The sequence below is a fragment of the Simochromis diagramma genome, unplaced genomic scaffold (genome assembly GCF_900408965.1).
Source record: "Simochromis diagramma unplaced genomic scaffold, fSimDia1.1 OVJJ01000603.1, whole genome shotgun sequence".
Lineage (NCBI taxonomy): Eukaryota > Metazoa > Chordata > Actinopteri > Cichliformes > Cichlidae > Simochromis > Simochromis diagramma.
The window spans coordinates 2,440,133-2,468,029 of NW_024387414.1; the positions used below are offsets into that span (position 1 = coordinate 2,440,133).

Below are 27,897 nucleotides of genomic sequence, written 5' to 3' on the forward strand. Positions count from 1 at the left end.
TAAAGTTCACTATCAGTAACATCATAGCACCACCCAGCTGTATAGGAACTCTGTCAGTGCGAGTTATTGTAACTGACAGTCAGCATAACGAAAATAAACTCCACCTGAACTTGGTTTATATCTGACCAGACAGACTGCAGGTCATAACTTCTTACCTGAAGTTCATGAGGGCGTCACACATTTCAACAAATGTAACGTCACAGTTATAGAAACATGATTTAAGTGACCAAAAAGGACAAAATAGATATAATAACTCAATAAATCAGAGTCACAAATATATTCTATGTATTTCATATATACCTATTATTATAGTATACAGTCAAAACAAAACAAAAACAAAGAAACTTCGGAAATGATTTTTGGCACAACACCGGCAGGTGGCAGTATTTCACCTTTAAGCTTTTTTGACACGTGTCAGAAGGAGAAGAAGAAGAACCGGGACGTGTTCGTCAGCGCTGGATGTTCCGGTTGTTTACAACCAGGAAATCTGTCAGTTTGTGAACCGGGACTCCGTGAACCTGCAGCGGTAAACATGGCGGCGGTGGACGTGGAGGATGAGAGCATCCTGGCGTCCATCTTTAAGGACAGCTTCCCGGACAGCTGGAGGGACAACCCGGACTTCGCGGCCTACCTGTCGGAGCTCAGCTCCTTCGGGGTGGAGAAGCTGGGCCGGGAGCCGGAGAGGCTGGCGGAGGAGCGGGCTCAGATCCTGCAGCAGACCCGGGAGCTGGCCTTCTCCAACTACCAGACCTTCATCCGCACCGCCGACTGCACCGAGCACATCTACCGGGACTTCGGCCGGGTGGAGAGCAGCGTGTCCCGGCTGCTGGACAAGCTGCCCCGCTTCGGAGAGAATTGCAGGTCGGTGGCTCCCTGTGGAGGAAACTGGGGTCTATAAAACACCTGAAGTGTCATCATTTACTGTTAGGTTAATAAAAACTTTTTTAAAAAGCACACAGGATGAACTGATCAAGGAGAGAGATGCAGATTATTATTATTGTAGCTCACTGTAGGATCACAACCTGCCTTTAAATTCAAAATATTTAAATACAGAAAAATACAAAGAATCAAAGTGAATAACTTAGTTATTTTCTTAGGAATATGCCACAGAAGGTGAATTGACTGGGAATAAAACAGCAGCAGATTAATTTCCTTTGAGCTGGCTCGTCAGCGTCCTGTCAGAATAAAAAACAGGCAGCCAGACTTTACAACCAGAACAAAACTGGGAACATTAATGAAAGATAATAAAAGGTTCTTAGAGCTATAAAGTGTTACGTGTTACACATAGTTGTGTGTTTGCTGTTGTGCTGTCTCTCTGAGCTTTGGGGGCTCATTTTGTTTTCAGGCACTTCATGAAAGAGGCGGAGGAGATCGGAGCAAGCCGCCGGATGAACAGCCTCACTCTGAACCGCCACACGGAGATCCTGGAGATTCTGGAGATTCCTCAGCTCATGGACACCTGCGTCCGCAACGGCTACTACGAAGAGGCTCTGGAGCTGGCGGCATACGTGAAGAGGCTGGAGAAGAAACACTCGTCGCTGCCCGTCATCCAGGTGAGTCCAGACCAGGCTGACCAAAAAGCGGGTGTGTTTGGGTTTTTTTTTTACTGCCTGAATGAAACTCTAAATATTATTTAGGAAAACGAACTGTTAGGGCTAAATAAACGTTACTTTTCTTTGATTTTCTGTCGTGTTGGAGAAAAAATGTTCAAATAAACAATTACACGTGTGAAGAGAATTAAAGAGCTCAGGATCCAGACCGCTCTGAATACTCAGTTTTCTTTTGTTACGTGCACAGCTAGCAAGCTCTGCGTGTTGCCCCTCAGCAGGCTTCCAGGTGTTGGCCAGCTGGAATAAAGCAGGCTTTCAGAGAAGGTGAAAAGGCTCAAATGTGACCGCGGGAGGTTGTTGATGGGGCTCAGGTTCAGGTACAGGCTGGAAATCGCTAGTTTAAACTCTAAATTGACAAAAACTGGAGAAAAACAGTTGAGAAACTTTCTCTTTGCTGAGATATAAAACAGAAAAGGTCACTGTGGAGAACATCTAATGTTTCGGCTCCTCTAACCTTTGACCTTCTCCATCTTTAGGGTATCGTGCGTGAAGTGCGTCAGTCGGCTCAGCTGATGCTCAACCAGCTGTTGCAGCAGCTCCGCAGCAACTCCCAGCTTCCCGTGTGCCTCCGCGTCATCGGTTACCTGCGGCGTATGGACGTGTTCACGGAGGCGGAGCTGCGGGTGAAGTTCCTGCAGGCTCGCAGCACTTGGCTGCACTCCATCCTCGCTGCCATCCCTGAAAACGATGCTTACTTTCACATCACCAAGACCATCGAGGCCTGCAGGGTGCACCTGTTTGACATCATCACCCAGTACAGAGCCATCTTCTCTGACGAGGACCCGCTAGTGCCCCCCGCCGGTGGGCTCATGGCTGTGAACGAGGGCGCCATCTTCCACGGCTGGGTGGTGCACAAGGTGGCGGAGTTCCTGGAGACCTTAGAGAGGGACCTGCAGCGGGGTGTGGGCAGCCGCCTGGACTCCCTGCTGGGTCAGTGCATGTACTTCGGTTTGTCCTTCAGCAGGGTGGGGGCGGACTTCCGCGGGCAGCTGGCGCCCATGTTCCAGCGGGTGGCGGTGGACACGTTCCGCGGAGCCGTGAAGGAGGCGGTGGAAAAGTTCCAGGAGGACATGAACCTGTACACCCTCATCGCCCTGCCCTCAGTGCTGGCAGGGACCATCCCCGTCGTAGCCCCCGCCCCGCAGCCCGGCACCCTGCAGCCCCCAATGTCCCTGCTGGACTTCCAGCCGCTCGCCTGCTTTCTCAACAACATCCTGACGGCCTTCAACGACCTCCGCCTCTGCTGCCCCATCGGAGTGGTGGAGAATGTCACCAAATGCCTGGAGGAAGCCCTGAAGATGGTGAGCAGCTGGATCTTTGGTGTAATCTGGGTTAAAGTCAGACTGATGCTGGATTAACAGCTGCTGACGGTGTCGTTTTTTTGTCAGGTGACCCGTCAGATTCTGGTGTTTCACCGGGCGGAGGAGACGGCCTTCAGCAGCCGGGAGAAGGAGCTGTTTCTTCAGTTCTGCTGTGCGTACGCTGAAGACCTGCTGCCCTTCCTGAACCGCTGCCTGCAGGTCCTGTTTCCACCGGCTCAGCTCGCTCTCATCCTGGGTGAGGACTCGCAGCAACGTCTGAGTTTGTTTCTTCGTTTAAAACGGACGCGGTGATGCTGAAGACGTTTGACGACGGGCCTGGAAGTGAAGTCGTTATTCCAATAATGTGGTCTCAGTTTAAACTGTTGTCCTTGCCTTGTTGTTCTTGTTGGTCACCTTCGGTCTCGGGCTGGAAACCGCATGAACGTACATGGTAGACTGTGTATAAAAGATGGGCGTAGCCACTGGGACGTTTGTGAAACCGTGGTCTGAATTTGGAGTAATGACCGCTTCAGCCTGTAGGGGGCACTAATACAACCACAAAATCACCACACAAGCTTTTTTTCCTGTAGTAAAGTTAAACTTTTGGTCCAATCAGTCAATGAGAAGAAAACTTCACAAAATTAGTTTAAAAGAGAAAAATCTTTTTCTTTTTTTGCCCTCGACTCTTATCTCAGTTATTCTTTGTAATGGCTAAAACAGCTTAAGAAGTGCTGAGCAGCAGAGTTTGGTCTGAATCAAATCGGTTGTCTCTCCGCAGGTGTCCCTCCCACCCAGCTGCATAAGTACGGCCATCTGGGCTCCATCGACCTCGCCGCAGTCCTCGAGCCTCTGGACTTCCTGCTTCCTCAGAAGGAGCCGCCGGTGCCAGAGGTCGACATTACGGCTGAATTGAGCAGCCTGACGTTTGACATGGAGCCCAAAGAACCGGCAGCAGATCCAGACTCGGCGCCGACCCCGTCCGTCGTCAGAGACTCAAAACCCGGAGCTGAACTGACAAAGACGGAGTTTGAAGAGCCGAAGCAGGACGAGGAGTGAAGGCGAGGAAACGCTGGCTCTGTAAACTGTATCCTGTGACGGACATCTGTCAAAACTGAAGCATTAAAATATTTTTATATATGTGAGAAAAAGGCTTTAATGGTGACATTTCTTCTCTTATTTAAAGGTTTACTCGCTAACGTAGAAGGAAAATAAGCAAATAGTTTAGTTTGCTTCTTTTTCCATCGATGATGGAGTCCACCTGATTTTAACTCTGCTCTCAGAGATCTTCAGCTCGTTCTCGTCCTTTAAGAAGGAAAAACTGAATGTTTGTGTTTTCCTGGTAACGTGTCAGAAATGTGAGAAAACCAAAAGTTTGGTTGATTGATAGGAAAGTCCTGAAGGGCAGAAACTGACTCTGCATTTTCATCCAGCGTCGGCCTCATCTTTGAGCTTTTTCTGCTGAGGCAGCTGGGAGTTGTAGTCCGTCAGCTGGGAGTTGTAGTCCGTCAGCTGGGAGTTGTAGTCCGTCAGCTGGGAGTTGTAGTCCGTCAGCTGGGAGTTGTAGTCCGTCAGCTGGGAGTTGTAGTCCGTCAGCTGTGTCTGATTTACATGGTGGGTTTGTTAAAAACTGTCTGGACACTTAAATCTTTCACTTTGATTCAAAGATTCATTGGAAATCAATAAAGATCAATTATATTGACGAGTCAGTCTCATGTTTAAAGGAGCGTACTGCAGTTTCTGCACAGTCACGGTCAGTCTGAGCTGATCTCCACCTGTCTGGAATATCTGAAGATAAACTCAAGGATCTCCACCTTCACAGATCTACAGGTGAGCACCTCGTGGGCGCTACTTCCACCAACTAACAGCCTTACTACACCTGCCTGTTAGGACTTATTTTCCTGTTTAAAAATGTAAACCAGTGATCATGTTCTCCCTCTGCGTCGTGTTTGAATCGTTGGTTTTTGTGTGATTTTACTGTCAGACGGCGACGGGACAAATCAATGATGTAATGCTGTGTTACCATAGAAACACAGCATTTCTGGCACAACTTCAGTGACTCACGAGGTGCAACGAGAAGATAAAGACGTAAAAGGTCCAGCACTATGCGGCACACAGTGATGTTACTCACTGTTTAACCACACGTCAAAGCATGAAACTGTAATCAATAATAACGTTTATTTATGTCAAACATGTGGCTCTCGGGCCCAGAGGCAGCCCACTGAAGGGTCACGTTTGGTCCGACTTTACAAAGTGTGAAAGTCGGTTTGTGTTTTTCAGTGCAGGACCCCGACGTTACAGGACAGAAATGTTTCTCATGATGATGTTTTTATCATAAAGATGTAAAATACTGAAGATCAGCCATAAACACTGAGCTGGAAACTATAACGTAGTTCAAGCAGACTCGCTGTGAAAGGTTTCACTGCTCTCTAAAATAAATATTTTAATAAGAATATTACGTCTGGCAAAATTTGAAGGAAGGAGGATTCACACCTCAGTCATTGTTTAAACCCTGGACCTGATGTGCACCTGCACGCTGTAGCTGCGTAACCCAGAGTGACCGTGATTGGTCCGTTCAGTACTGCCGTTTGCTCTTACAGATGTTCAGCCACCTCTGCCACCCTTCATCTAATCGACCGGAGGAGAAACGTCTCCAGCAGCGAGTGTTTAGGAGCAGAGCTTTATTTCTTCTTCTTCACTCACAGAATCTCTGTATCACGCCGCCGCCCTGCAGACCGAGCGCGCTCCTGCCTCTGTGGTGGAGGTAATGAGCAGAAACAGACACCGATGTGAAATTTCACACACTTTTAATGTATTTATTATTCTGGCTCGTTCCATAAGGGATGCTATGTAATCTGTAATAATCTGGAGCTGGTACTGTTAGAGTCACTCGTGCTGCCAGCAGTTAATTCGCCCGTGTGTCATCGACTTCCTCTGGCTGTCACGCTCGTCTCTTCTGCTGTGAACACCGTGTTTAGAGCTGTAGTTAATCCTCATGTCTTGGATGTCTGACTGTCCATGAACGCACCAGAAGACCTGGTGAGTTAATCTGTCGCACGAGAGCTGATGGACGATTCGGTCCTTTAATTTAAACACGATGCATGCTCGCCATCTTTACTTCTTCTTGATGAACTTCCTGCGGGTGGCGTTGGGGTTGGCCCGCCTCCTGCCGCCGCCACACTGGCTGTCTCTGATCTGCAGGTTGGCGGCTCGGCTGTAGATGTCGTTCTCACAGAACGGCGACGCTCCGGCCACGTAGTCCGGGTTGAAGACATCGGTCTTCTGGCGAGCCTTCCGGGAGAGCCTCTGCTGGGGGAAGCGCTGGTCCTCCACCAGGTGGGGGTTGGTGGAGTGTTTCCCCCCCTGAGGCAGAGGCAGCGTGTGCTGAAACACAAGACGGCAGCGGTCAGGTTTAGGACGTTTAGACCCGACTCAGGCAGAACTGAAGCGGTCTGAAAAAACGATTTACGCTGCAGTGCGAACGCAGAGTCATTTTAGAAGTGATAAAACGCCGCGTCTCACCCGGAGCCCTCTGGGGTTCAACACTTTGGGGTTTTTGGAGAAATGCATCTGCACGCTGCCGTCCTCGTTCACCGTCACCGCCAGCTTCTTCAGGGTTCTGTTCCCGCAGTGAGGACAGAAAGCTTTGTTCATGTCGCTCGTCGTCCTGGAATCGAAACATTTAACAGGTCAATGCTCCTGCACGGGCGACCCCTCGCTGTATTCTCCTTACAGCCTCTAAGAACAGGACAGGTCACTAACATCTGTCCGTCTGAGGAACATCTGTCCTCTCATGTTAGGTTTGTTCCAACCCTGCACTCCACGCTCCATCGTTCTGATCCACTTTAACATCTGTGCTTTTTCTTAAAGCAGGTGTGGGCGAACTCCAGGCCTCGAGGGCCGGAGTCCTGCAGGTTTTAGATGCGTCCTTGATCCAACACAGCTGACTTAAACGTCTAAATGACCTCCTCAGCATGTCGGGAAGTTCTCCAGAAACCAGGTAATGAACTAATCATGTGATTCAGGTGTGTTGACCCAGGGTGAGATCTAAAACCTGCAGGACGCCGGCCCTCCCACCCCTGGTGCAGAGCCACTTTAATGGATTATATTCAGATTTTTACATGTTTTATTTTGACCTTATTTACATCTGTATCTCTGGAGCACCTTTATTATATTTTTCTATGTAAGCATCATTTTTACTGTGTTTTATTATTTTTATTTTAACCTACTCAAGCAGCAATTTAATACATTTATTTATTTATTTTATTCCTTTCATTGACTTTGTCCATTTTATTTATTTATGTATTAATGTATTTTTATTCTTTTAATAAAGCAGTCCTGACATTTTCACTTCAGCACCTTTATTCTATTCTTGATATAAATTTAAATGTTTTAAATGTCGTGTTTTGTATTTTTCGAGCTGCCTCCCTTTCAGCCTGAAGAGGTTTTGTTAACTTTGTTCGGACTCACTTGAAGCAGGCGTGACATCTCAGGATGTAGTTCCTCGCCTGTTTGATCAGCATCCCGTTCACAGAGAGAACGTGAAGTCCGATCTGAATGAGAACGTTCTGGGACACAGACAGCGAAAGCTTTGTGAAGTCCGGCGTAAAGCAGGAGAATATTTATTCACGCAGCGGTTTACTGAAACCATTCACACAAACCTTTAGACAGAAGGTGAAAAACAGCGAATGCACCGTCTGCATCCGTTACCTGCATGGCGAAGTCGGTGGTGAGACAGCCGACTTTGATGTCAGCTGGAGCCGTCCAATCAGCGGAGTCCATTTTCACCTCTTTGATGTTACCGGGAGTGATCCATCCTCCTCCATCGTCATCGTCCTCCTCGTCATCTTCGTCATCAGGCTCGTTCTCTTTGTCCTCGTCGTCCGATTGGCCCGCCGACGCCCTTTGCTCCGCCCTCTTCTCTGTCTGTGGTGATTCGTTGCCCTCTTTCTGTAAACAAACATCATCATCATCATCACTGCAGTCTGACAGGTGACAGAAGTTATGACTCAATGAGAGATGTAAAATTCCTCCTTTGTCTCCTTGCTTCCTCTCACATGCATCCTTTCCTACGGGGAGATGTTGAGGAGGAAACCCTGTTTATCCCACGCCATCAACGTCAGGAACGTTTTCCACACGATTCACTATTTACACATTACAAGAATAAGACCTCAGATCACACTTGAACTACTTTTTCTCTTGAAATGTGCTGCAGGAGGTGGAGGTGGAGGTGGTGGGCATGCACATGAAGTTCAGAGGCTGCAACACAACAACAGAAATAAAAGGGTAATGCACTGATGCACTAGAGTCTGACTGGCGTGTGAAACCATGCAAACACAAAGACGCCTGCAGCCCTCAAAGTCTCATGGAGGCTCCTTTAAATATGAACGAGGTCTCCTGCAAACTGCAGCCGGTGACACGAGCCGGTCACAGTCTGAACAGGGGCTGAACCGAGGCTCGGAGGAACACAAAGGATTATTCTGAACTGTGAATCATGCAAAGCTGCTCTACGAGACTCCCAGCATGAAAACATTCTTCCCTTTCGACTCACCAGTAAACCCAGCAGCTCATCGCTGAAGGTCAGGAGCGGATCCCTCCAGAACAGAAAGCTGCTGAACTGGTCTCCGTCCGAAGTCGTCCGTGTGTCCGCTTGTTTCTGTCCGCCGCTCGATTTTAAACCCTCCGCTGGACCCTGACAGAGCAGCAGCGATAACACACACGCTGTGTTTACGTGCACAACCTGGAGACACAATCTCTTTTCCAACAACACGGCACCCAACTCCATTCATCCACCCATGCCTCCGTCCATCCATCCACCCATGCCTCCATCCATCTGTCTGTCCATCCATCCTTAGTGGCCGGGGAAACAGATGTTCCTCTCTTCAGACATTTTCTCGGGAATTTCCACCCAGCTGTGAGCTTTAACCTCTCCAGTGTGTCCTGGTTCTGTCCTGGGTGAAACAGTTAACCTGCACCTGCAGGTTTTCTGGTCGGATCCCCAAAGCACCCTAGCTGGCTCCCTTCAGTGTGGAGGACTAACAACCACTGCACGATGTTCCAAACCAGTTCCACGTTTTCACAGGAAAAAAACCAGTAAAGACACAGCACCACAAAGCCTCTGTGCTCAGAGGTGGAACCACGCCACTGGCTGTGGGAGGGGACAGACATTCACACATGCAGCTCACAGAGTCCGTCCTCCATGATTTTATTCTGTGGATGTTACTTTAAACTCTGCTTCTTTGGTCTTAGAACAGTCAGAATAATGGAGCTGGTTTCATCAGTGGCAGAGAGATTGTGTATGTGTTTGTAACAAAGGCAGCTCGGCTCGGTTTCTGAAGCTTCTCGCCTGTTTTCTACGATCGCTTTAAGACACGTTCACAGAGGAAAGGTTCTGAGCATTGAAACTATCTGTGCAAACACAGACGTCTGTGTCAGCAGAGGGATTTAAAACCCTCTGAGGAAGTCGTTACAGCGAGAGTCGGTGAGACTGTGAGGTCCAGGTGCTCCTCGTCCTCTCGCCACGGCATGAAGTCTCAGACCGTCACTTATCGTGCTTTTAACGTTTGTCGCATCAAAAATACAAAAGAATAGAAAAAGTCTGAGGAAATGAAGACGAGCTCCGAAACAACATCAGAACAAAGCTCAAAATTGTGTATTTTAAAAACTAAGCACAGACGAAGGTCAGCAGAAGGTACATCGTCCCATTTTCCCCAATTTTAACTGACAGCGTAAAGAAACGAGAGATTTACAAGAAAGGAAATAACGTTTTTAAACACTTTGAAAGGAGTCGAGTATTTCTGCCTGTGACGTTCAGATTCTCCTAAATCTCTCAAATTTGGTTTCCTGATTAAAATAATTTCACGTTATGAGGAAAAGATGCAAAAATTAAACGACAGAAACTTCTTGTTTTAAAGCTACTGTCTCAAAACATCTACGATCGAACCAAAGAGAGCTGTGTTTCTTTCCTCACCAGTAAACCCAGCAGCTCGTCATCGATGGCCGGCAGCGGCTCCCTCCAGAACTGGAAGCTGTTGAACTCGTCGCCGTCGGTCTCGTTCGGCGTCTTCTTTTCCGTCTCCGTCTGTTGGACATTCGTGCTGTCCGCAGGTTTCTGAAGACGCAAACACAAAGTGAGAAAACGTTCCTGACTGCACGCCGGCCTGACGGCTGACACGAGCGTCCGACTCTCACCTTGGAAGGAAAGTGGAACCCGGCGACGTTCATCGGAGTCTCGGGGTGGCGCTGCGTGCTCTGAATGTTCACCTGGATCAGAAAATAACCAGAGGAGTCTGAGTTTATCACAGTGTGGAGTTAAACTTCTACATGTCTGCTGTACAGAGTCAAGAATAGAATAGAATAGAATAGAATAGAATAGAATAGAACAACCCTTTATTGGCATTGTGCAACAAAAGTATGGGTGCAATGAACATGTGAGGCTAACTGCACAGGAGTAAAAATATACATAAATATTAAACACATCAGGAATAAACAGCAAACAGGAGCGCGAGTCTGTGTGCTGCAGGTACCTTAACCTCCGGCTCCTTCCTCAGGTGCTGCGAGCCCACGTTCTCCAGCTCCAGCTGGTAGGTCAGAGCCAGGACTTTGATGTCGGTGGCTGAGAGACTCGGATAGTCCCCGGTCTTCTTGGAGAACTCTGTCACTGAAAACAGACACCAGGATGTTAAATCACACCTTTACAAGAGGTTTGGGATTCAGACGCCCGCTCACCGTGTCTGATGTGCTCTGGATGAGGTTCCTTAAAGTGCAGCTGGTACGGCAGGAAGGCCAGGCTCCTCCTGGTGGGCTTGTCTCGGATCTCTTCCACCACATCTTTCAGGGTGTAGATATTCCTGCCGATTTCCTACCAAATAAAACCAACAGAGTGAGATAACAAAGCTGATCGGGACGCTTCAGCCTCATCTTTATCGTGGCAGCAGCCAGAATTCGTTTTTAATCCGCTTCAAGCTGAAATCTTTATTAAAGTTCGAGTGAATATTTATTTTACTAAACAAGGTTTTTTCTCCTTCAACAGTCTGAGAACAGAGACCAGATCCGGACCAAAAACCCGTCCATCTACGTTTAAACCTGAACTACAGCATCCGGTGATGCTTTGAGCACCATTGATCCAGATCTCCTTTCTCTGGACGACATTAAAGATCCGGGACCAGATGAACACATTTAACTCCGTTTTATGGTCCTGGATCATTTATTGTCCCTGTGAAAGCAGAAGACGATCCGGTTTCTCGGTTTGTTGTCGGGGACCTGTTGGCCTCCGGCTCCACGCTGAGTCCTCTCCCCCCGGCTCGCCTCGCTGACACCCCCCGGTCTCTGAAGCCCCTCTCCCGGGTCAATCACACCCTCACAACCCGGTCCACCTGTATCAGGAGGGACAGACTCACCTGGAGAGGAGCTTTCCTTAAAAACGCTCCTGCATCTGCGACAACATGCTCTACCAGGGTGGTCGCCATCTTGGTTTGGCGACCAGCAGCGGGAGCGACCAATCAGAAGAGAGGGGAAACACTCGTGACACGGAGAAGCCGAAAACACGTCATTCATGTGGGAAAGTTGAACTTAACCATTAAAGTTGTTTTTAAAAAAGTGAAACGTTTGTTTTCTTATTTAATTCGTGTATTATTTTAATAGATGTATTAATGTAACTCATATTTTATATACAGTAATTAAATAGAACAGATCGCGGCTGTTATTGCGTGTTGTTCCCACTGTCCTGAACGTCACGTCACTTTAGCATCACGTGGTGTTTGTTGACGGTAGGAGAGGGAGAAAGATGGCGGCCCGCTGGAGCAGTGAGAATGTTGTGGTGGAGTTTAGAGACGCCCAGGTGAGTTTTTCTTTTTTTATTTATTTTTATTTTTATATTTTTTAATTTCATGTTTGTACGAAGCGCCTGCGCGCGCAGATCAGGGAGCGTTTAAAGTCTCGTAAAAGAGAAAACTGCTCAGTCCAAGTTGAATCACCCGGACTTCTTCTTAGTGTTTGTTGCAGATCGATCCAGTTGAATGTTTTTAATCGATTAATCGATGGAGTTGTGTATGTGGCACCGAATGTGTGGAGGATTATAAATGTAATAATGAATTACTCGGCAAAAAAAAAAAAAAAAAAAAAAAAAAATATATATATATATATATATATATATATATATAATCCAACAAACAAAGAGTAACTCCAGATTAATGAACGTGGATCAATTAGAATGAAAATTAAGTTATTCACAGCCTGAGTGATTAATCAGCCAATCAGGAAGTTAATCAGTAATTCAGGTGATTGAATAGTTGTTCTGGTCACTTTTAAAAGCGCAGACTCATCACAGTTTTGATAATTTTTGAAGATCTGTATATGTAATAGTAAAATAAACAGAAACAAGTTGATAATAAATGATCATATCGGGTAATTTAATATCACCTGAAAGCTTCAAAGCTTCGTTGTGTCAGCAGCAAAGGTTACTTCGTCTTTAATCTCACGTTTAATTCAGGGAAAAGCACATCTGCTCTGAATGAGAGGAAACGATTTTAATTCTGTTTGAATTTTGATTGTCACTAAAATAGGCACAGTGAAAATTACACGGCGTTAGCTAAAATAAAAAAACTGTCACTGCTGCTTTTGTCTCGTGTTTTCAGGCCACCGCCATGTCCGTGGACTGCCTGGGCTCCCACGCTGTGCTGTCCGGGTAAGTTTGGGTCACCTGAACGCGCCACAGTCCTTTTTCTGAAACAACAAATAATGAAATGTGTTTAATGTCACATCAGAGGCTCGTAATTATTCATTAGTCAGTTAATTATTCAGTTTCAGAGCAGCTCTGTCCGCTGAGCTACAATAAATGTTTGAGAGAAGGAACATAAGTGTAGTAATAATACATTAATAATAAGTTAGTATCAAAATGACAGGCTACTTAAATTATTAAAAAGTTAATAAAGATAAAAAAGTGAAAACGATCTATATTTAAATAAAAAATCAACTTCATTATGATTTATGACATGAAAACATTTGAAATTTGCAGCTATGAAATGTTTTATGTCATTATTTAGAGTTTCAAGAAAGTCAAACTTTGGTTAAGAAAAGTCAAATATTAATTTAAAAAATTATTATTAATAAGAAGTTAACACTGAGACAAAGTCAGCTGTAATAAAATTTTAAATGATCTAAGATTAAGAGATACGAATGAGATACAGATATTGAGATAATAATAAATAATATATTTTTCTTATCTTCAAATCAAATCACTTTTATTGTCACATCACATGTGCAGGTACACGGGCACAGCACATGCGAGTGAAATTCTTGTAGTGTTCAGCAGTCTGATGGCCTGGTGGAAGAAGCTGTCTCTCAGTCTGCTGGTTCGGGACCGGATGCTGCAGAACCTCCTTCCTGATGGAAGTAGTCTGAACAGTTTATGGCTGTTATGGCTCACTTCCTGTAGATGTCTTGGAGGGAGGGAAGCTCTCCTCCAATTATCCGTTCAGAGCACCGCACTACTCTCTGGAGAGCTTTGCAGTTGTAGGCGGTGCTGTTGCCATACCAGGTGGTGATGCATCCAGTGAGGATGCTCTCAATGGCACAGTGATAGAAGGTCCTGAGGATGCGGGGCTCATGCGGAATCTTTTCAGTCTCCTGAGAAAGAAGAGGCGCTGCTGCGCCTTCTTCACTGTTTTGTTTATGTGTCCTGACCATGTAAGATCCTCAGCCAGATGTACACCAAGGAACCGGAAGCTGCTCACTCTCTCCCCCATCACTCTTGATGGTGACGGGGGCGTGCACTTCTCTGCACCTCCACTATCAGCTCCTTTGTCTTTGCGACGTTGAGGGTGAGATGGTTGTCTCGACACCAGTGGGTCAGGGCGCTGGCCTCCTCCCTGCAGGCTGTCTCACCACTGTAGTGTCATCTGCAAACTTCTCAATGATGTTGGAGTTGTTAGTGGCTTTTTTGTGTTGTTCCTGTTCTCCAGCGCTTCATTTCTCCTGCAGCATATTTTTGTAATTTTTAAAAAACTAAAAAAAAAATCTTTATTGTGATTGAAGATTTTAAATTCACACGATTTTACCTTCTGTCGTCGTAATCGTGCCGCAGGCGTCGCTTCCTGTACCTGGTGAACCTGGAGTTGCCGTCTGAACCGTCGCGGAAAATCGGGCGACAGAGTAAGTGGGACGTGGGGACGGTCCAGTGGAACCCGCACAGATCCGACGCCCACGTCTTCGCCGCCTCTGTGAGTGAGACCTCCAGAATAATTCATCATAAAATCATCGCAACAGAAATAATGTCGTGTAGGTAAAGAAGGTGGAGGCTTTGTGTGTTTCCCAGTGTGTATTGAACGTGTGTGCGTGTTGTCCTCAGAGTAACCAGCGGGTGGATCTGTACTCGTGGAGGGACGGCTGCGGCGAAACGCACACCTCCCTGCAGGGGCACACCCGGGTCATCAGGTAACAGCAGATCAAATCAAACGCACCCATCAGCGGGTAAACGCGATCCGGCCTCACTGATGTGTTCGTGTCCGCAGCGATCTGGACTGGTCCTGGTTTGAACCCGAGTTCCTGGTCACCAGCTCCGTGGACACCTACATCTACATCTGGGACACCAGGTCAGAGCAAAGGAAGACCTTCCAGTATCATGTTTATTATTTATTATATATATAAAATGATCTTTATCCTGATTCGTGGCCTGGACTACGAAGCTGGTTTAACAAACCCAGGATATCTCTGTTATCTGGCTTCTCTTAGCCTGACATCATCAGTTGGACTAAGAGGTCACAGGAAACTGGTGATCGTCTGAAGAATCCCGACAATGCTTCTGAGTGATTTTTGATTCTTTGACCCCACAGAGACACTCGGAAACCCACGCTGGCGCTGTCCGCGGTCGGTGAGTATTTGAAGGGCCGGACTGTTTCCTCCGTCAGTGTCCACATGAATCACACAGCTGACACATTCAGTTTGAGTCTAACTGAGCTCCTCACAGTCAGTCAGAGTTAGGCTGGTTTGTGTGCTATAAGGGGACGCGTCCACGAAAGCCTGATGTCCTGATGGAGTCGGGCTCAGGATTAAACGAGAGGGCAGAGCAGAGAGCGCGCACTTTACCGATGTAAACACCAAACAAGCTTTTTGTTTGCTCATTTATTCATTCATATGTTTTTCTCTTTACCGTCCTCACTGCCTCGCCAACACTTTCAGTTTTGCATCAGCGTAACGCCTCAGCTTTCATGTCAACTTCTAAGGGGATCCTTGAAAAGTCTCCATTTAGATTTAGGCAAATGTGTGCAAGCTGGTAATTACTTCTTAATGTATATATCAGGTCCTAATATCTGCTAAAATTTAGAACCAGCGGGTCGAGGAAGTCACACCCAACAGTTTTACATGAAATGAAACCATAAATGATTTCAAACAGTAACAACGTCTGAAGTATTTTAGAGGTTTTACATTGTAATGATCAGTGTTGGTCAAGGTACTTGAAAAAAGTAATTAGTAACTAATTACTGATGACTTCTCCAAAAAAGTAATCTCATTACTTTACTGATTGCTTATTTTCAAAAGTAATTAGTTACTCAGTTACTTTTTAAAAACATGACACACATGAATATGTAATAAAGCGACAGACCTTTCAGCCCAATTCTACTGTTTCTCTTTATTCCAGCGCAGAAAATAAAATAATGTTTTGTGTTTACACTTCAAATAGATGCAAGTAAAACTCAGCAGGAAGAAATAAAATCAAACATTCAGGACTTTTAATCCATTACAGGACAGGACAGGACTGTCGATCTTAAATCTGTTGTCACCTGTTTAGCAGGAGTGGGGCGGGTGGAGGTTTGCCCTGGTGCAGGTGTGCCGTAGCGGTCGTGTCAGTGGGAGGATCCGGAGGTTTCTCTGTGAACTTCACATTCCCGTGGCAGCGAGCTCGCTGCTCGCTCAGAAGTTTTGGGATTTTCTTCGCTGTAAAAAGTTTTCTTCCCACGCAGAGTGAACAGCGGACGCTAATGTTTTTGTCACTTTTTCTGGAATCGAACTCAAAGTAATGTGATTACTTCCACGCTTTAAACGCTGCACAGTCGTACTCTCCCTGCACTCCATATTACCCGTTGTTGATCTGCACACGTCTGTTACCACGAACGTCGCACGCTCGGACGTCATCTTCATGGGACACTCGCAAACAACATCACGGTTTAGTAGTGCAGCGTGCTTACAGGAAAGTAACAGTGGTCCCTTACTTTACTCGTTACTTGAAAAAAGTAATCGTTACCACTGATCTCCGGCCTTTCATTGGTTGTTATTGTCATGTGCTGATGCAGCTGTGAGCAGAGGCGGAGACTGAGTTTAATCCAATCAGAAATCACATTTTTACTACATTTGCTTTGTTTTGTTTCTCTCTTTCTTTTTTTGTCTTTTGGATAAACGACAGCAAACCTGAGACGTCCAGATGGCCGAGTGTCTTTGAATGCACCATAACTGCTCTTAAATGCAATATTATGTGGAAAAAAAGCAACTGAATGTTAAAGTCAGCTGTAGTGATGGATGAACTTTGCTTGGTTAACTCTCTAATTACAAACTAGTTCTCCCTCCTGCCAGCTGGGGCGTCTCAGGTGAAGTGGAACAAGAAGAACCAGAACCTGCTGGCGTCCAGTCACGACGGTGACGTTCGGATCTGGGACAAAAGGGTGAGCGCTCCCGTCCTGACTCACTGGCTTCAGGCTGACGTGTGCACGTGAACGCACTCGGTCGTCTCACGGTGCGTGTTTCCTCTGAGCAGAAGCCGAACACGGCGGCAGAATACGTGGCCGCTCACCTGTCCAAGATCCACGGCCTCGACTGGCATCCGGACAGCGAGTTCATCTTCGCCACGTCCAGCCAGGACAACTCAGTGAGGGTGAGAGCAGAGAAAACCCAGAGGCCACAAATAAGCACGCGAAACACTCGAGAAACAGCAGATTCACATCCTGTCGCACGCACGTCCCAGCTGGAAAAACAGAATTCAGAGCTGCGTCTGTCAGTGTGACCTCTACTCTACCTGAGCACTCAAAGCTCTCGGAGTGTTACTGAACAAAACCAACCAGCTGATTCGCCCAAAACCAAAACAGAGGGATGAAAAAACGCCACAGAAAGACCCAAATCACCAAAAAGAGACACAAAAGCACCGCAGACATGTTTAAATAATTCTTTAAATGCACATGAGCAGCAAAACATCTGAAATATAAACTTTTCGTGTTTTGTGCAGTTTTGGGATTACCGGCAGCCCAGGAAGTACCTGAACATCTTGTCGTGTCAGGTGCCGGTGTGGAAGGCCAGGTACACGGTGAGTGTCGGCCTCCTGTTTGTGCTTCTGTAGTGGGATAAAAAGGATGAAGCTTCAGGGTCTGACAGGTGAAGCAAACATGGAAGTGCCTCAACCCTGCATTCATGTTAATGGTCAGCAGGGGGCGCCACTCTGGTTCCAAAAATACTGCAGGCTGTGTAGAAGTGAGGGGAAAAACCCTCAGATCCTTTGATCTGTGTCCACTTTTGTGATGACTTCATGGCCTCCATCATGGCCTCCATCATGGCCTCCATCATGGCCTCCACCCGCCTGCAGGGTGCTGCTCGTGGTGAAATGCACACAGACAGCTTATATTTCCTGGTTCGCCTGGGGTCACAGTTTCTGCTGCCTTAGCATCAGATCACAACAAATTGGGGGGCACGGCGCCTTCGCGTGCTGAGGAAATTTACATCACTCAGATGCAAGCGAACCTTTAGCACCCTGCTAACAAGCGCAGCGCCTCAGTAACTGCCCCGAGCGGGTTATAACCGTGGTCAAATCTGGATTTGTGCAGTTTGCTGTGCATCCTTCAGTCACATGCAGACTCGCTGGATTTGCGCTTGGTTATAAAACTGAGGAAAAAGCAGCTCAGTGTGTTTTTTGCCTCGTCAGCCGTTCTCCAATGGTCTGGTCACGGTGATGGTTCCTCAGCTGAGGAGGGAGAACAGCCTTTTACTGTGGAGTACGCTCGACCTCAACAGCCCCGTCCACGCCTTCGTGGGACACGACGACGTGGTGCTGGAGTTCCAGTGGCGGCCGCAGAAAGAAGGTGAAACTCGCCGCAGAGATGTGGAAAAGCAGAGCGGAGGTTTGTGGCTGTTTTCTCTCCTCTTCAGTGACGCCGTGTCGGTGTTTCCCCTGCAGGCTCCAAGGACTACCAGCTGGTCACCTGGTCCAGAGATCAGACTCTGAGGATATGGAGGGTGGATCCTCAGCTGCAGAAGGTCAGCACGCGGCGTCACGGGGACGAGCTCACACAGAGACTTGATTGGCTGATATCTGTGCTGTTTTTTTGTTGTGTAGTTGTGTGTCAGTGACGTGCAGGAGGACCTGATGGACGCGATGTCCCTCACCGCGGAGTCGGAGAAGCCTCTGTTGTCTCAGGAGTCGGAGGGCCAGCAGAGCGGGGGCCCCGCCTCGGAGAGCCTGCAGGGTGAGACGACGACTTCACACGTTTCACTGACTGCACACTAACTGACGGCTAACACAGACGTCACTACCGTCTCAATGTGAAACTATATGAAAGCATGCAAAAAGAAGTGTTCCAGGAACGCGCGAGGCTGCAGCAGAGGATATTAGAAAACTCTGACTGTAGGCAGATGTAACATTGATCCAGGTCCAGTCTGAGTCTGACCTCTGACCTTTCTGTACGCATCTCTCAGATCAGGACGGCTCTCTGACTGCTGGAGGTCTTCAGGACTCGGCGGCAGGTTCGGGTCTCGCTCAGACTCTGCAGCAGGAGTTCTCTCTGGTCAACCTGCAGATTAGAAATGTCAACGTGGAGGTGAGCTGGTGCCTGATGATAGTGAGGAAACGTTTCAAAGGAGGGCGAGCAGTCCTGAGCTCACTGATGGACGATCATTGAAATCAGACGGATTGGTGATGTTTGTTTTGTGTAGATGGACGCGTTGAACCACAGCTGCGTGGTGTCGGCTCATTTCGGGAGCCATCAGGTTCACCTGGTGGTAAAGTTTCCGGCTCAGTATCCAAACAACGCCGCGCCCACCTTCCAGTTTGTCTCCCCCACGACCATCCCCTCTGCCATGAAGACCAAGATCCAGAAGGTACCCGAACGCATCACGCTGTCAGTAAACCAGACCTGTGTATGCTGGAGGCTGCATGCAGCTCACGCTCAGATTTCTTCTGTATTTTTTAAATCAAACTGACTGTGATTGAAGCTGTAGTTCAGTGAGGTCGGTGTTTGAGGCGTCTCCCTGTGCTCAGATCCTCAGAGACACGTCTCTGCAGAAGGTGAAGAGGAACCAGAACTGCCTGGAGCCGTGCGTCCGACAGCTCGTGTCCTGCTTGGAGTCTGATATGGTGAGAATAACGTCACGTGTCTGTGTCTAAAACTGCGCCCTGAAGTCCTCCACCACCTGGGGGCGCTGCTCCACCACCACCCGTCTCGCTCTCGCAGGTGTAGGCTCTGTTTTGTGGGGAAACTTTGTTTGCTGTATTCTGGTGAGGGTGGTGCGGTGGTTAGCACTGTTGCCTCACAGCAAGAAGGTCCTTAGTTTGACTCCGGGGTCTTCCTGTGTGGAGGTTGCATGCTCTCCCTGTGTGTGCGTGGGTTCTCTCCGGTACGCCGGCTTCCTCCCACAGTCCAAAGACTTGCAGTTAGTGGGGTTGGTTCATTGGTGATTTGATTGTAGGTGTGACTGTGATGTGAATGGTTGTCTGTCTCTGTGTTAGCCCTGCGTCAGGCTGGCGACCTGTCCGGGCTGTACCCGCCTCTCGCCCTACGGTAGCTGGGATATATCCCAGCTCCCCCTCGTGACCCTGAGAAGGATAAGGGATATTCTGTTGAATTTCATGTACAAATTATTTTTGTTTTTGTTTATTTTTTTTACATAAGTTTATGTGACTGTAACAAAATCTCAGCCAATCACTGCTCTGTCTGTTTCCTGTCTCAGACGCAGGAGGACAGTCCGGCCTCCGGCCCCTTCGTCCTGTCCAACCCCGTCACTCCGTCCCTGCAGGCGTTTCCTCGAGTCACCAACACCTACGGCTCCTACCAGAGGTAACACCTGCGCCAGGTAACACCTGCGCCAGGTAACCTACTCTGTGCAGGACAGTTTTCTTCTGTCCGCTCCATGTGACAGCTGAAGGGTTTGAACTCTTCTGATAAATCCTTGAGGGGGACGTTTCTGCCTGACGCTCTCAAAGTGTCACAGGAGATTTCTGCTTCCTTCCAGGACGCCAACATCCCGTTCCCTCGGACATCCGGAGCTCGCTTTTGTGGCACTGGCTGTCTCGTTTACTTCACCCGACCGATAACCATGCACCGCTCTGCCCCGCCCACAGAGCCCACTCCCAGGTAAGATACCACACCTCTTTTTTTTTAACGATCATGTCAACGTTTCTTTAATTTTTATAAACAAGCATCAGATTTGTAGGAAACAGATGACGCAAAGTTTACAACTTATCTTGAAAATTCTTTGTGCAAAGTGGCGTCGGATCTCCTCCCGTGTCAGCGCCTGTTTTCATGGCGATGTGTTCATGTTTTGTTCTCATGATGGAGACAAACTTTAAAGTGTCCCTGCAGCTCTAATCCTGAAGGCTTTGAGCAGTGACTTTTGATTTTTAACCGACATGGATGTGCTCAGTTTGGTTTTTATCCAGGTATTTATGACATATTAAAGAAAAGTGCATTAAATTAACATAATCCAAACATTTTCCTTTTAAATGGATGTTTTTTGTTTCGTTGTATCCGTCTGATAATGAAACATCCAAACATGTCTGTGGATGCGAGCTGTGGTTATAAACTGTTGTGGTTCTGTTTGATGGAGCTCGGATAAAGTACACGAACCTGTGTGTGTGTGCGTGTGCGTGTGTGTGCGTGTGTGTGTGTGCGTGTGTGCGTGTGTTCAGGTCCCTGTCGGCTCTGTCGGCCTATCACAGCGGGGTCCTGACTCCGATGAAGATGCGTTCAGAGTCTCAGAGCACTCTGCGGCTTTACAGCGGCAGCCCGACTCGCTCGGATAAAGACACCGTCTCCATCTCCTCCTTCTACTACAAAGAACGGGTGAGACACTCTCACACACACACACACACACACACACACACACACACACACACACACAGGTCCCTTTAGTTTAGCCTCTAGTTTTCCCGGGAGTCTCTGGATCTCAGTCATAAAACTGTGTTAAGATTCGTCCACTCTGAAAACGGTCTCAGCACCGTTAGTTTCACAGCTGTCGCTGCTTTGATGTGTTTACAGTGACCTCAGCTTTCCTCTGTCTGCAGGCTGATTACAGAAAACAGAACATGTGTTGTTTGTTGTGAAATAGAGGAGTCTTTGCATTACAGAAATATCGTACCAGTCCTCTAATGTTGAGCCTTCTGGGTTGAGCTGGGCTTTTGTTCTGGCTGCTACACTCAACAAATCAAACACCGATTTATTTTTAAGGTTGCAGATAATCCAGAAAGGAGTTCCCTTTTAGATGAGCCCAGAATAAAGAGTGAGCCGACATGCATGGAAACAAATATCACATGACCGTTCCCGTACACTGGGCGTTGTTGTTTGTAGGCGGTTGGAGCATGACCTGCAGAGTTTAACTGTGCAGCAGCTTCTAGCGTTTGTGTCAGAGGACCTCGTAGACCTGTGGCTGCTTTAGCCTTTTATATGCACCACTTATAAAAGTGAAACTGTTCATCGTATAAAAGATGGAAACCGGTTGTTTGGTGAAGCCTGTTCTGGATGGCTCGAGCTGAGCGTTTGACGAAAGACGGGTGGATCTGAGTGACAACCCAAGAACACCGCACACTGATCGGGTAACAGCTCGTGATTGATCGCACCGTGCACACTGATTGGCTGACGGCTGTGTAATCCTCTCTCCTGATGAATAATTTATGTTTTACTCAGTATTACAGACAATAAGATCATCATCAGAGCACGGAGGAGTCGAAGACTGTTTCCTGTTGTCTGTATGGCTTCGAAGTCTTTTTGCATCCAGAGTAGCGCCCCCTGTTGGCCATTAAAATCAGAACAGTGGAAAATAAGCTGGTGGCTATCAGCTGAACAGCCATAAGGTCTGCCTGGTGTTTTTAATTGTTTCTTTGTGTGAAAATGGCTGAAAAGCTACGTGAGCTAAAATAAACATACACATCCTTGGCGCTTGGGCCTGGCGGGGGGCCGCGGGGCTTGCAGTGAACTGGTGGAAGCTCTGGCTAGCTTAGCGCAGCTGTGTATCCGCGCTGAATTAACCGCTGGCAGTTAAAGCCTGTGTATTTGTTTTCTTCTTGGAAAAGGTCATGTGACGAATCAGGGCGTGACATCTGATAAGCTTCGATATGGAAGGGAACGCTGATGTTGTCATTTCTAAAAGAATTCGTTTTTAAAACAATCTCTGCCTCAGTCACAGGCTGGTATAAAGTGCTGCCAAACAAACTCATGTGTAAGCGAGGTGTGAAGATACACTCCTGAGTCTGGACCCTGACAGGAAGTAGAACCCTCGCCGCTCGCCTCTGTCGAGCTGAACGCTGCTGCTGTTTCCTGTCCCGTCCTCTCTGATCAGTTTCTGTTTGTTTTGTTTTTTTATTCCTGTGTTCCTGTTTCTCTGCGGCCAATCACCCGCTCCCCTCCCCCCATGCCGCTGTGGGCCACTCCTCCTCCTTACTCTCCTCCAATCCGAAGCTCCCACTCTCTGCCTCCCGCCGCTGGTCTGTCCAAACCCTCCACGATTGGCCGGTACTGAGCTCCTCCATCCGAGCACCCACCCTCGTTTTCTGATCTCCGCCTCCGTCCTCTCCTCTCCTCGCTCTGGGCTTTTCCTCAGCGTTCGGGTTTAACTTTGGTTTTTTTGCATGTCACTGATTGGCTGCAGCCGCCTCGACTAACACATCCTGATTCTGCTAATTTAATAACAATATTAAATTATGTGTTCTGGATTTAAGTGTGTCATGAGAAACTCTCAGGGCTGATTTACGCTCTGTGAAAAACTGAAAGTGTCACAATCTGAAGAAGTTTTAACTCAAAGGTTTGAAAAAAGTGTTTTGTACATTTTAAAAGTGCTAAAAAAAACATGTCTGCCATAGTTAGTAAGTTTACAGCAGAGTGCTGTTCGCCTGTCAGCGAGGGTTTGATAAAGGCGGTGCAGAGGTGGAGCATGGGTGAAGGAAGAATCCGTGAAACTGTGGCGTGGACGCAGACGTGTTTCTGGACACGGGCCTCAGCAGCGGCTCACAGAGGTAGAAGCTCTCTGGGCAACGCTGATGTAAAGACGCTAACATCAGGATGGTGGCGTTTGAGCAGCTCGGGTTACTTTGCTGCACTTGGATTGGATGCTGCAGGGCTTTGGTGCTCGAAGAATTTAAGTTGTTTTATTTTTCAAAATAAAAGACAGACTTCCTCTTGCTTCTTGTACCGAGCAGCAACTCCAAAGGTTCACAGCAAAGGCAACTTCCCTCAGGTAGCGTGGGATGAAAGCGCAGTGATTTTAGGTTAATTTGCAGCGTTAGCATGACCGATAATTCTGAGCACATAACTGAACTTAAATCATGTAACGGTGCTGCAATAACCCTGCTGCCCGACTTCCTGTCTGCTCATCAAAGTGTCAAGCTTTGAATGTTCACTAACATTTAACACGACCAGGTAAGTCTCAGCGCAGAGCTGCAACTTATTATTGAAAATAATTTGGCCGCATAATCGTGTGTCACTAAACTGGAAGCTAACCGTGTTCACACTGCGAGCTGCCGAGGACGACGATCAAATGGAGATCAATCAATCAGCACTAATCGCCCTCTTATCAATAACAGAGTGAACACATAAACACACGCCGCCTGCATCTCTGCGGATCTTTGCGGGAAGGCTCGGAAAACTGCTGAGGTGAAGTTTATGACCCATGAAGAATGTTGTTGGGTTAATCCGGCCTGTCTTTGACCTTCCAGGTGAGATTTTTAATGTCAAGAGTTTCACTTCCTGGTTTAAGAGAGGAAAAAGGGCGCTGGCGTAGGTCACAGGTGACACAGGTGCTGAAAGATGAGTGCAGCGGCCCGAGTTCGATTCTGGTTTTCTGACTTTTTTTAGAGGTCACCAAAAGAATGTATCTGGTGTATCGGTGCATCTGACACTGCCTAACAGAGCTACAGACAGGAGCTTATTGATGCCGTCATCCAGGTCTGGGAGGAGAGCTCCCTGGACAAAGCTACAAAAAGTACCTTTAAAAACAAACAATCACTTTATCTCAAAGCTCGGAGTCTTTGGTCAGTCAGCGTCTCGCAGTGTGAACAGGCTCTTGAAGAACCCCGTCCTCCGGCCCACTTTTAATCAGGTGGTGCTCTGTTGTGTCTTCTCGGCTCGCTATCTGTCTGTCTGTCTCTCTCTGTCTGTCAGAAATCCCGCCGCTTTAAGACGAAGCGAGAGGGGACGGACTACGGCAACCGTCCGATCAAACTGGCCGGAAAAGTCATCATCCAGGAGATCTCCTGCCTGCTGCCCGTCCACAAAACTCTGGGAGAGAACTACATGTGAGACACGAGGCTGTAAAACAAACACTCACCCACTCGAGTCACATCACAGCTGATTCACAGAAACTCATTTAAACAGATTTACTGAGCGTAAACGCCAAAATAATCCTCTGGTTCCTCTGAAACAGGAGCATTTGATGCCTTTCAGTTGCATATGAAAGAAAACTGTGTCTCTGACTTATTTCTGTTATTTTATTTATTGAAAAGGTCAGATTAACTAATCAACAATCAATCGAGAACAAGAGAAATGAGCCTTTGCAGGAAGGTTTGGATCGCCCGACTATCACACAGACAGTCAAAGCCAAAGCATAGACTGTATATAAAAGATGGATTTACCCCCCCTCACCAGAAGCCTTCACAACATCGAGATGACGGCTGTTGTGATGTAAATAAATTCTTCACGTTCGTGTTTCGCGCTGATCGTTACAGGTTTATTTTCTCTCTTCAGCCTGAACATGAACGACATCCAGGAAACGTGTCAGAAGAACGCAGCAGCGGCGCTCGCTGTCGGACGCAGAGACGTGGCGAAGGTTGGTGCTTGCATCCTTTTTATTTTTAACTTGCATTTGAATCAGATTTTGAATGCTTTTGTTGATGCTACACAAGTAGAAACTATACAAAACGTGGAGCCAGGAAGGTTTTAGAGACGAGGTAACAAAATCACAAAGTTACAGAACAGGGAAGCAAACTGAGTTTAGTTAAAACTGAGTTTAGTTAAAACTGAGTTTAGTTTGTGGCTGAAGTGTTCCCCACATAAAGAGAGCAGAAAGTACTGAACCAGAGGTGCTGTCCGCCTCTTCTAAACCCGCCTCTCTGTGCAGGTTTGGGCTCTGGCGTCTGCAGCAACCAATCAGGACCTGAGCCCAGACTCTGACCCGGACATGGAGACTCCTTGGGCCAGACACCCATTCGGACGCCACCTGCTGGAGACTCTGTGAGTTACTGAGAGCAAAGCTGAGGCTCCTGATCGCCACGCCTGTGCCGTGTTGAGCTCTCGGTTTGGGTGACGGAGCAGCTGATTCACATGTTGATTCTCTGTGTTTCAGCCTGGATCACTACAGTCAGATAAGTGACGTTCAGACTCTGGCCATGCTGTGCAGCGTGTTCAAAGCTCAGGCTCCGCCTCCGCCTCCAGACTCTTACGCACTATTCGGGCACCATACGTCACGGGCCTCCGTGTTCCCCCCGCACCACGCTCGTTATGTGAGTCAGATTAAAGGCTGCTTATTGACAGAAATGGAAACAGCTGAGCTGCTGTTTAGAAACGAGGGAGCTAAACTGAGTTTAAAAGATGGACGAAGGTACCGTGATGTTTGGGAAATCCTGTTCAGAAGAATTTATTTTAGCTTTAGTTTTGGATGAGAGTTTATTTTTTAAATAAAAACTTTAAGCGCCCACTCGGCTCTTTGACTTCCACACCAGCTGACTCCACAGGGTTTGTTTAGGTCATTACAGTAAAATCAGCTACAGGAAGTGATGTAATGTGTGTGTTTGGCTATCTCAGCCCAGCTACACGTCCAGCTCCGTCACCTCGGGCTCCTGCTCCAGCACCTCTGACTCCATCACCACGACCACCTGGAACCCAGGTGAGGCTCCTCAGCTCCTCACACACGCCGCCTCTGGGAATGTTTGGATTCATCTCCGCCAACACGGTCGCCTGTTTTTGTTTAACTTCCAGGTCGAGACTCTGAGCACGCCAACCCGTGGGGCGAATCCTCTCCCGACGACTACCGCTATGTCAACCAGGGCTACACAGACCCGCGAGAACGCGAGCGAGAGCAGCACGTGATGAACAAGAGGTGACATAGCTCCGCCTCCAGCTGCGCCTAATCATATCTGCCCAGCTGTCAGTCTGATGTCGCTTCCTCTCCCTGTGCAGGCTTCTGGACCCGGCCAACACACTGCAGTTTGACGACTTTAAGAAGTGCTACGGTGAAATCTTGTACCGCTGGGGTCTGCGAGACAAGAGAGCCGAAGTGCTCAAGTTCGCCTCCTGCCCACCCGAACCTCACAAAGGCATCGGTGCGTCTTCTGGGGAAGAAGTCGCTGATGTGTTAGAACAATGAAATAACACGCGTGACTAGACTAACTTACACTGCAGCGACCTCACCTGCACCTCTGATTCACTTGTGCACTATCCAGCATGTCTCTGTTACCCAGCTTCAGTTACTCTAACATCATCATTCAAGCTAAGGAGTCACACGAAGAGTAAACCCAGGGTTTATCTAGCTACACACACGAAAGAGGCGGGGTTTGCAGCATCTGACCAATCAGAAACGTGTTCAGGTTTCTTTCTATAAAGGAAAACTGTAATGTTAGAAGAATGTGAAGAGCGTAAACAAAGAATAGAGGCACAGCTAAGTATTTAAAGCTCTGAGGAAGACAAACCTCACACAGGTGAAGACGCTCTGTGTCCGCAGGTGTTGCTGACGCTCTTTTTCTGTCGTCTCTCTGCAGAGTTTGGCGTGTACTGCTGTCACTGCCGCAGTCAGGCTCGTGGGACGCAGTGCGCTGTCTGCAAGCGCCTCACCTTCCAGTGCGCCATCTGTCACGTCGCCGTCCGCGGCTCCTCCAACTTCTGCCTGAGCTGCGGCCACGGAGGACACACCAGTCACATGATGGACTGGTTTCGGCGGCAGGACGAGTGTCCGGCCGGCTGCGGCTGCCACTGTCTGCTACAGAGCACCTTCTGACGCGGCGCGGACGCTCCACGTGATGGGGTCGCCATGTTTAAAACCTCCTCTGTGATCACATGATGGGAGATCAGCAGCTGCTCTGCTGGAGGCGACATCAGTCCGTCCGACACTTCGCTCCAGAGCGAGATCTCAGCATCGAATCCAGTCCAGGAGAGATGGCAAAGATGATTTATTAGCACAAGTGAAAAAACACGGATGTTTTTCTGTCTGTCAAAGCTGGAAAAGTTTGTACGTGGAAAAAAGCGCAAAGAAAACAGACTCATCGAACGCAGATTATGAAACACACGACTCGACTAAAATCGCATTTTTGTGGCAAATCAAGTCACTGATGTGACCTCACCTTTGGTGCTTTGTAACACAGCGGAGGAGTCGCGCTCAGAAGCGAATGATGCGGCGAAGACTCGCAGCAGCTCTCTGCCTCACTGCAGACGCCGTCGCGGACTCTGACGGATTTCTGTAGAAACTTAAAGACTGAATAGTTTCAAATGTTATAAAGTATGTTTGTGCATGAAATCTGAATCAGTTGTGCTTTTCTCCAGCGTCCAGTTTAAAACAGACGTCGCAATACAAAGGTCACTGTTCACATAACAGCCTGTAGTGTGTGTGTGCGTGCACGTGCGTGTAACTGAAGCTCGATGACATCAGATGCCTTTGTGCAACCAACCGCCTCCATTCAAGCATCTTCATCTCCACCACCGGCGTCCCTGCACTAATCCCGATCCCGCCGGGATTCAATGCCATCAGAGACAAATATCTCAAAATGAATTCTGTACTTCAATAAATCATATTCGCTTCCTTCCTTGGACCTCTCTTTA

General features: G+C 47.7%; 3 protein-coding genes across 6 annotated transcripts; 2 read left to right on the plus strand and 1 right to left on the minus strand.

Annotated features, from left to right (window-relative positions):
• The first annotated feature begins 358 nt into the window (after positions 1-358).
• cog8 (component of oligomeric golgi complex 8) lies at positions 359-4,442 on the plus strand. Its single transcript, XM_040011925.1, has 5 exons — positions 359-861; positions 1,346-1,553; positions 2,087-2,911; positions 2,999-3,167; positions 3,690-4,442. The coding sequence occupies exons 1-5, from the start codon at positions 533-535 to the stop codon at positions 3,965-3,967; spliced, it is 1,809 nt and encodes a 602-aa protein (XP_039867859.1). The 5' UTR covers positions 359-532; the 3' UTR covers positions 3,968-4,442.
• A 1,256-nt stretch (positions 4,443-5,698) lies between these two features.
• On the minus strand, positions 5,699-11,437 carry nob1 (NIN1 (RPN12) binding protein 1 homolog). Of its 2 annotated transcripts, XM_040011926.1 has the most exons (10): positions 11,308-11,437; positions 10,637-10,769; positions 10,435-10,568; positions 10,100-10,171; positions 9,879-10,019; positions 8,460-8,600; positions 7,619-7,858; positions 7,379-7,476; positions 6,431-6,575; positions 5,699-6,292 (listed from the first exon to the last, which is right to left on the minus strand). In XM_040011926.1, exons 1-10 carry the CDS (start codon positions 11,374-11,376, stop codon positions 6,023-6,025), a joined length of 1,443 nt encoding a protein of 480 aa, XP_039867860.1. In that variant the 5' UTR covers positions 11,377-11,437; the 3' UTR covers positions 5,699-6,022. The 2 variants fall into 2 exon arrangements, with proteins under 2 accessions (XP_039867860.1, XP_039867861.1); XM_040011927.1 differs by lacking the exon at positions 8,460-8,600.
• A 195-nt stretch (positions 11,438-11,632) lies between these two features.
• On the plus strand, positions 11,633-27,879 carry wdr59 (WD repeat domain 59). 3 transcript variants are annotated; one of them, XM_040011916.1, is made up of 27 exons: positions 11,633-11,747; positions 12,544-12,593; positions 13,992-14,127; positions 14,256-14,341; positions 14,419-14,499; positions 14,740-14,777; positions 16,475-16,563; positions 16,656-16,772; positions 17,121-17,198; positions 17,811-17,967; positions 18,063-18,142; positions 18,222-18,351; positions 18,581-18,702; positions 18,818-18,982; positions 19,143-19,238; positions 19,832-19,936; positions 20,114-20,235; positions 20,790-20,943; positions 22,555-22,608; positions 24,253-24,386; positions 24,835-24,916; positions 25,208-25,320; positions 25,433-25,589; positions 25,891-25,972; positions 26,065-26,185; positions 26,266-26,408; positions 26,844-27,879. In XM_040011916.1, the coding sequence occupies exons 1-27, from the start codon at positions 11,694-11,696 to the stop codon at positions 27,077-27,079; spliced, it is 2,982 nt and encodes a 993-aa protein (XP_039867850.1). In that variant the 5' UTR covers positions 11,633-11,693; the 3' UTR covers positions 27,080-27,879. The 3 variants fall into 3 exon arrangements, with proteins under 3 accessions (XP_039867850.1, XP_039867849.1, XP_039867851.1); XM_040011915.1 differs by having other exon boundaries at positions 19,832-19,932; positions 20,110-20,235; XM_040011917.1 differs by lacking the exon at positions 22,555-22,608 and having other exon boundaries at positions 11,634-11,747; positions 19,832-19,932; positions 20,110-20,235.
• Positions 27,880-27,897: the final 18 nt, after the last annotated feature.

Bases quoted from the DNA above. Each gene is read 5' to 3' on its own strand.
- cog8 (XM_040011925.1), top strand. From the start codon at position 533: ATGGCGGCGGTGGACGTGGAGGATGAGAGCATCCTGGCGTCCATCTTT. The intron at 862-1,345 runs GTCGGTGGCTCC...TTTTGTTTTCAG, and splicing joins CGCTTCGGAGAGAATTGCAG to GCACTTCATGAAAGAGGCGG. The intron at 2,912-2,998 runs GTGAGCAGCTGG...TTTTTTTGTCAG, and splicing joins TGGAGGAAGCCCTGAAGATG to GTGACCCGTCAGATTCTGGT.
- nob1 (XM_040011926.1), bottom strand. From the start codon at position 11,376: ATGGCGACCACCCTGGTAGAGCATGTTGTCGCAGATGCAGGAGCGTTT. The intron at 10,770-11,307 runs GTGAGTCTGTCC...TTTATTTGGTAG, and splicing joins TAAGGAAAGCTCCTCTCCAG to GAAATCGGCAGGAATATCTA. The intron at 6,576-7,378 runs GTGAGTCCGAAC...TTTCGATTCCAG, and splicing joins AGATGTCACGCCTGCTTCAA to GACGACGAGCGACATGAACA.
- wdr59 (XM_040011916.1), top strand. From the start codon at position 11,694: ATGGCGGCCCGCTGGAGCAGTGAGAATGTTGTGGTGGAGTTTAGAGAC. The intron at 12,594-13,991 runs GTAAGTTTGGGT...ATCGTGCCGCAG, and splicing joins TCCCACGCTGTGCTGTCCGG to GCGTCGCTTCCTGTACCTGG. The intron at 17,199-17,810 runs GTGAGTGTCGGC...TTGCCTCGTCAG, and splicing joins TGTGGAAGGCCAGGTACACG to CCGTTCTCCAATGGTCTGGT.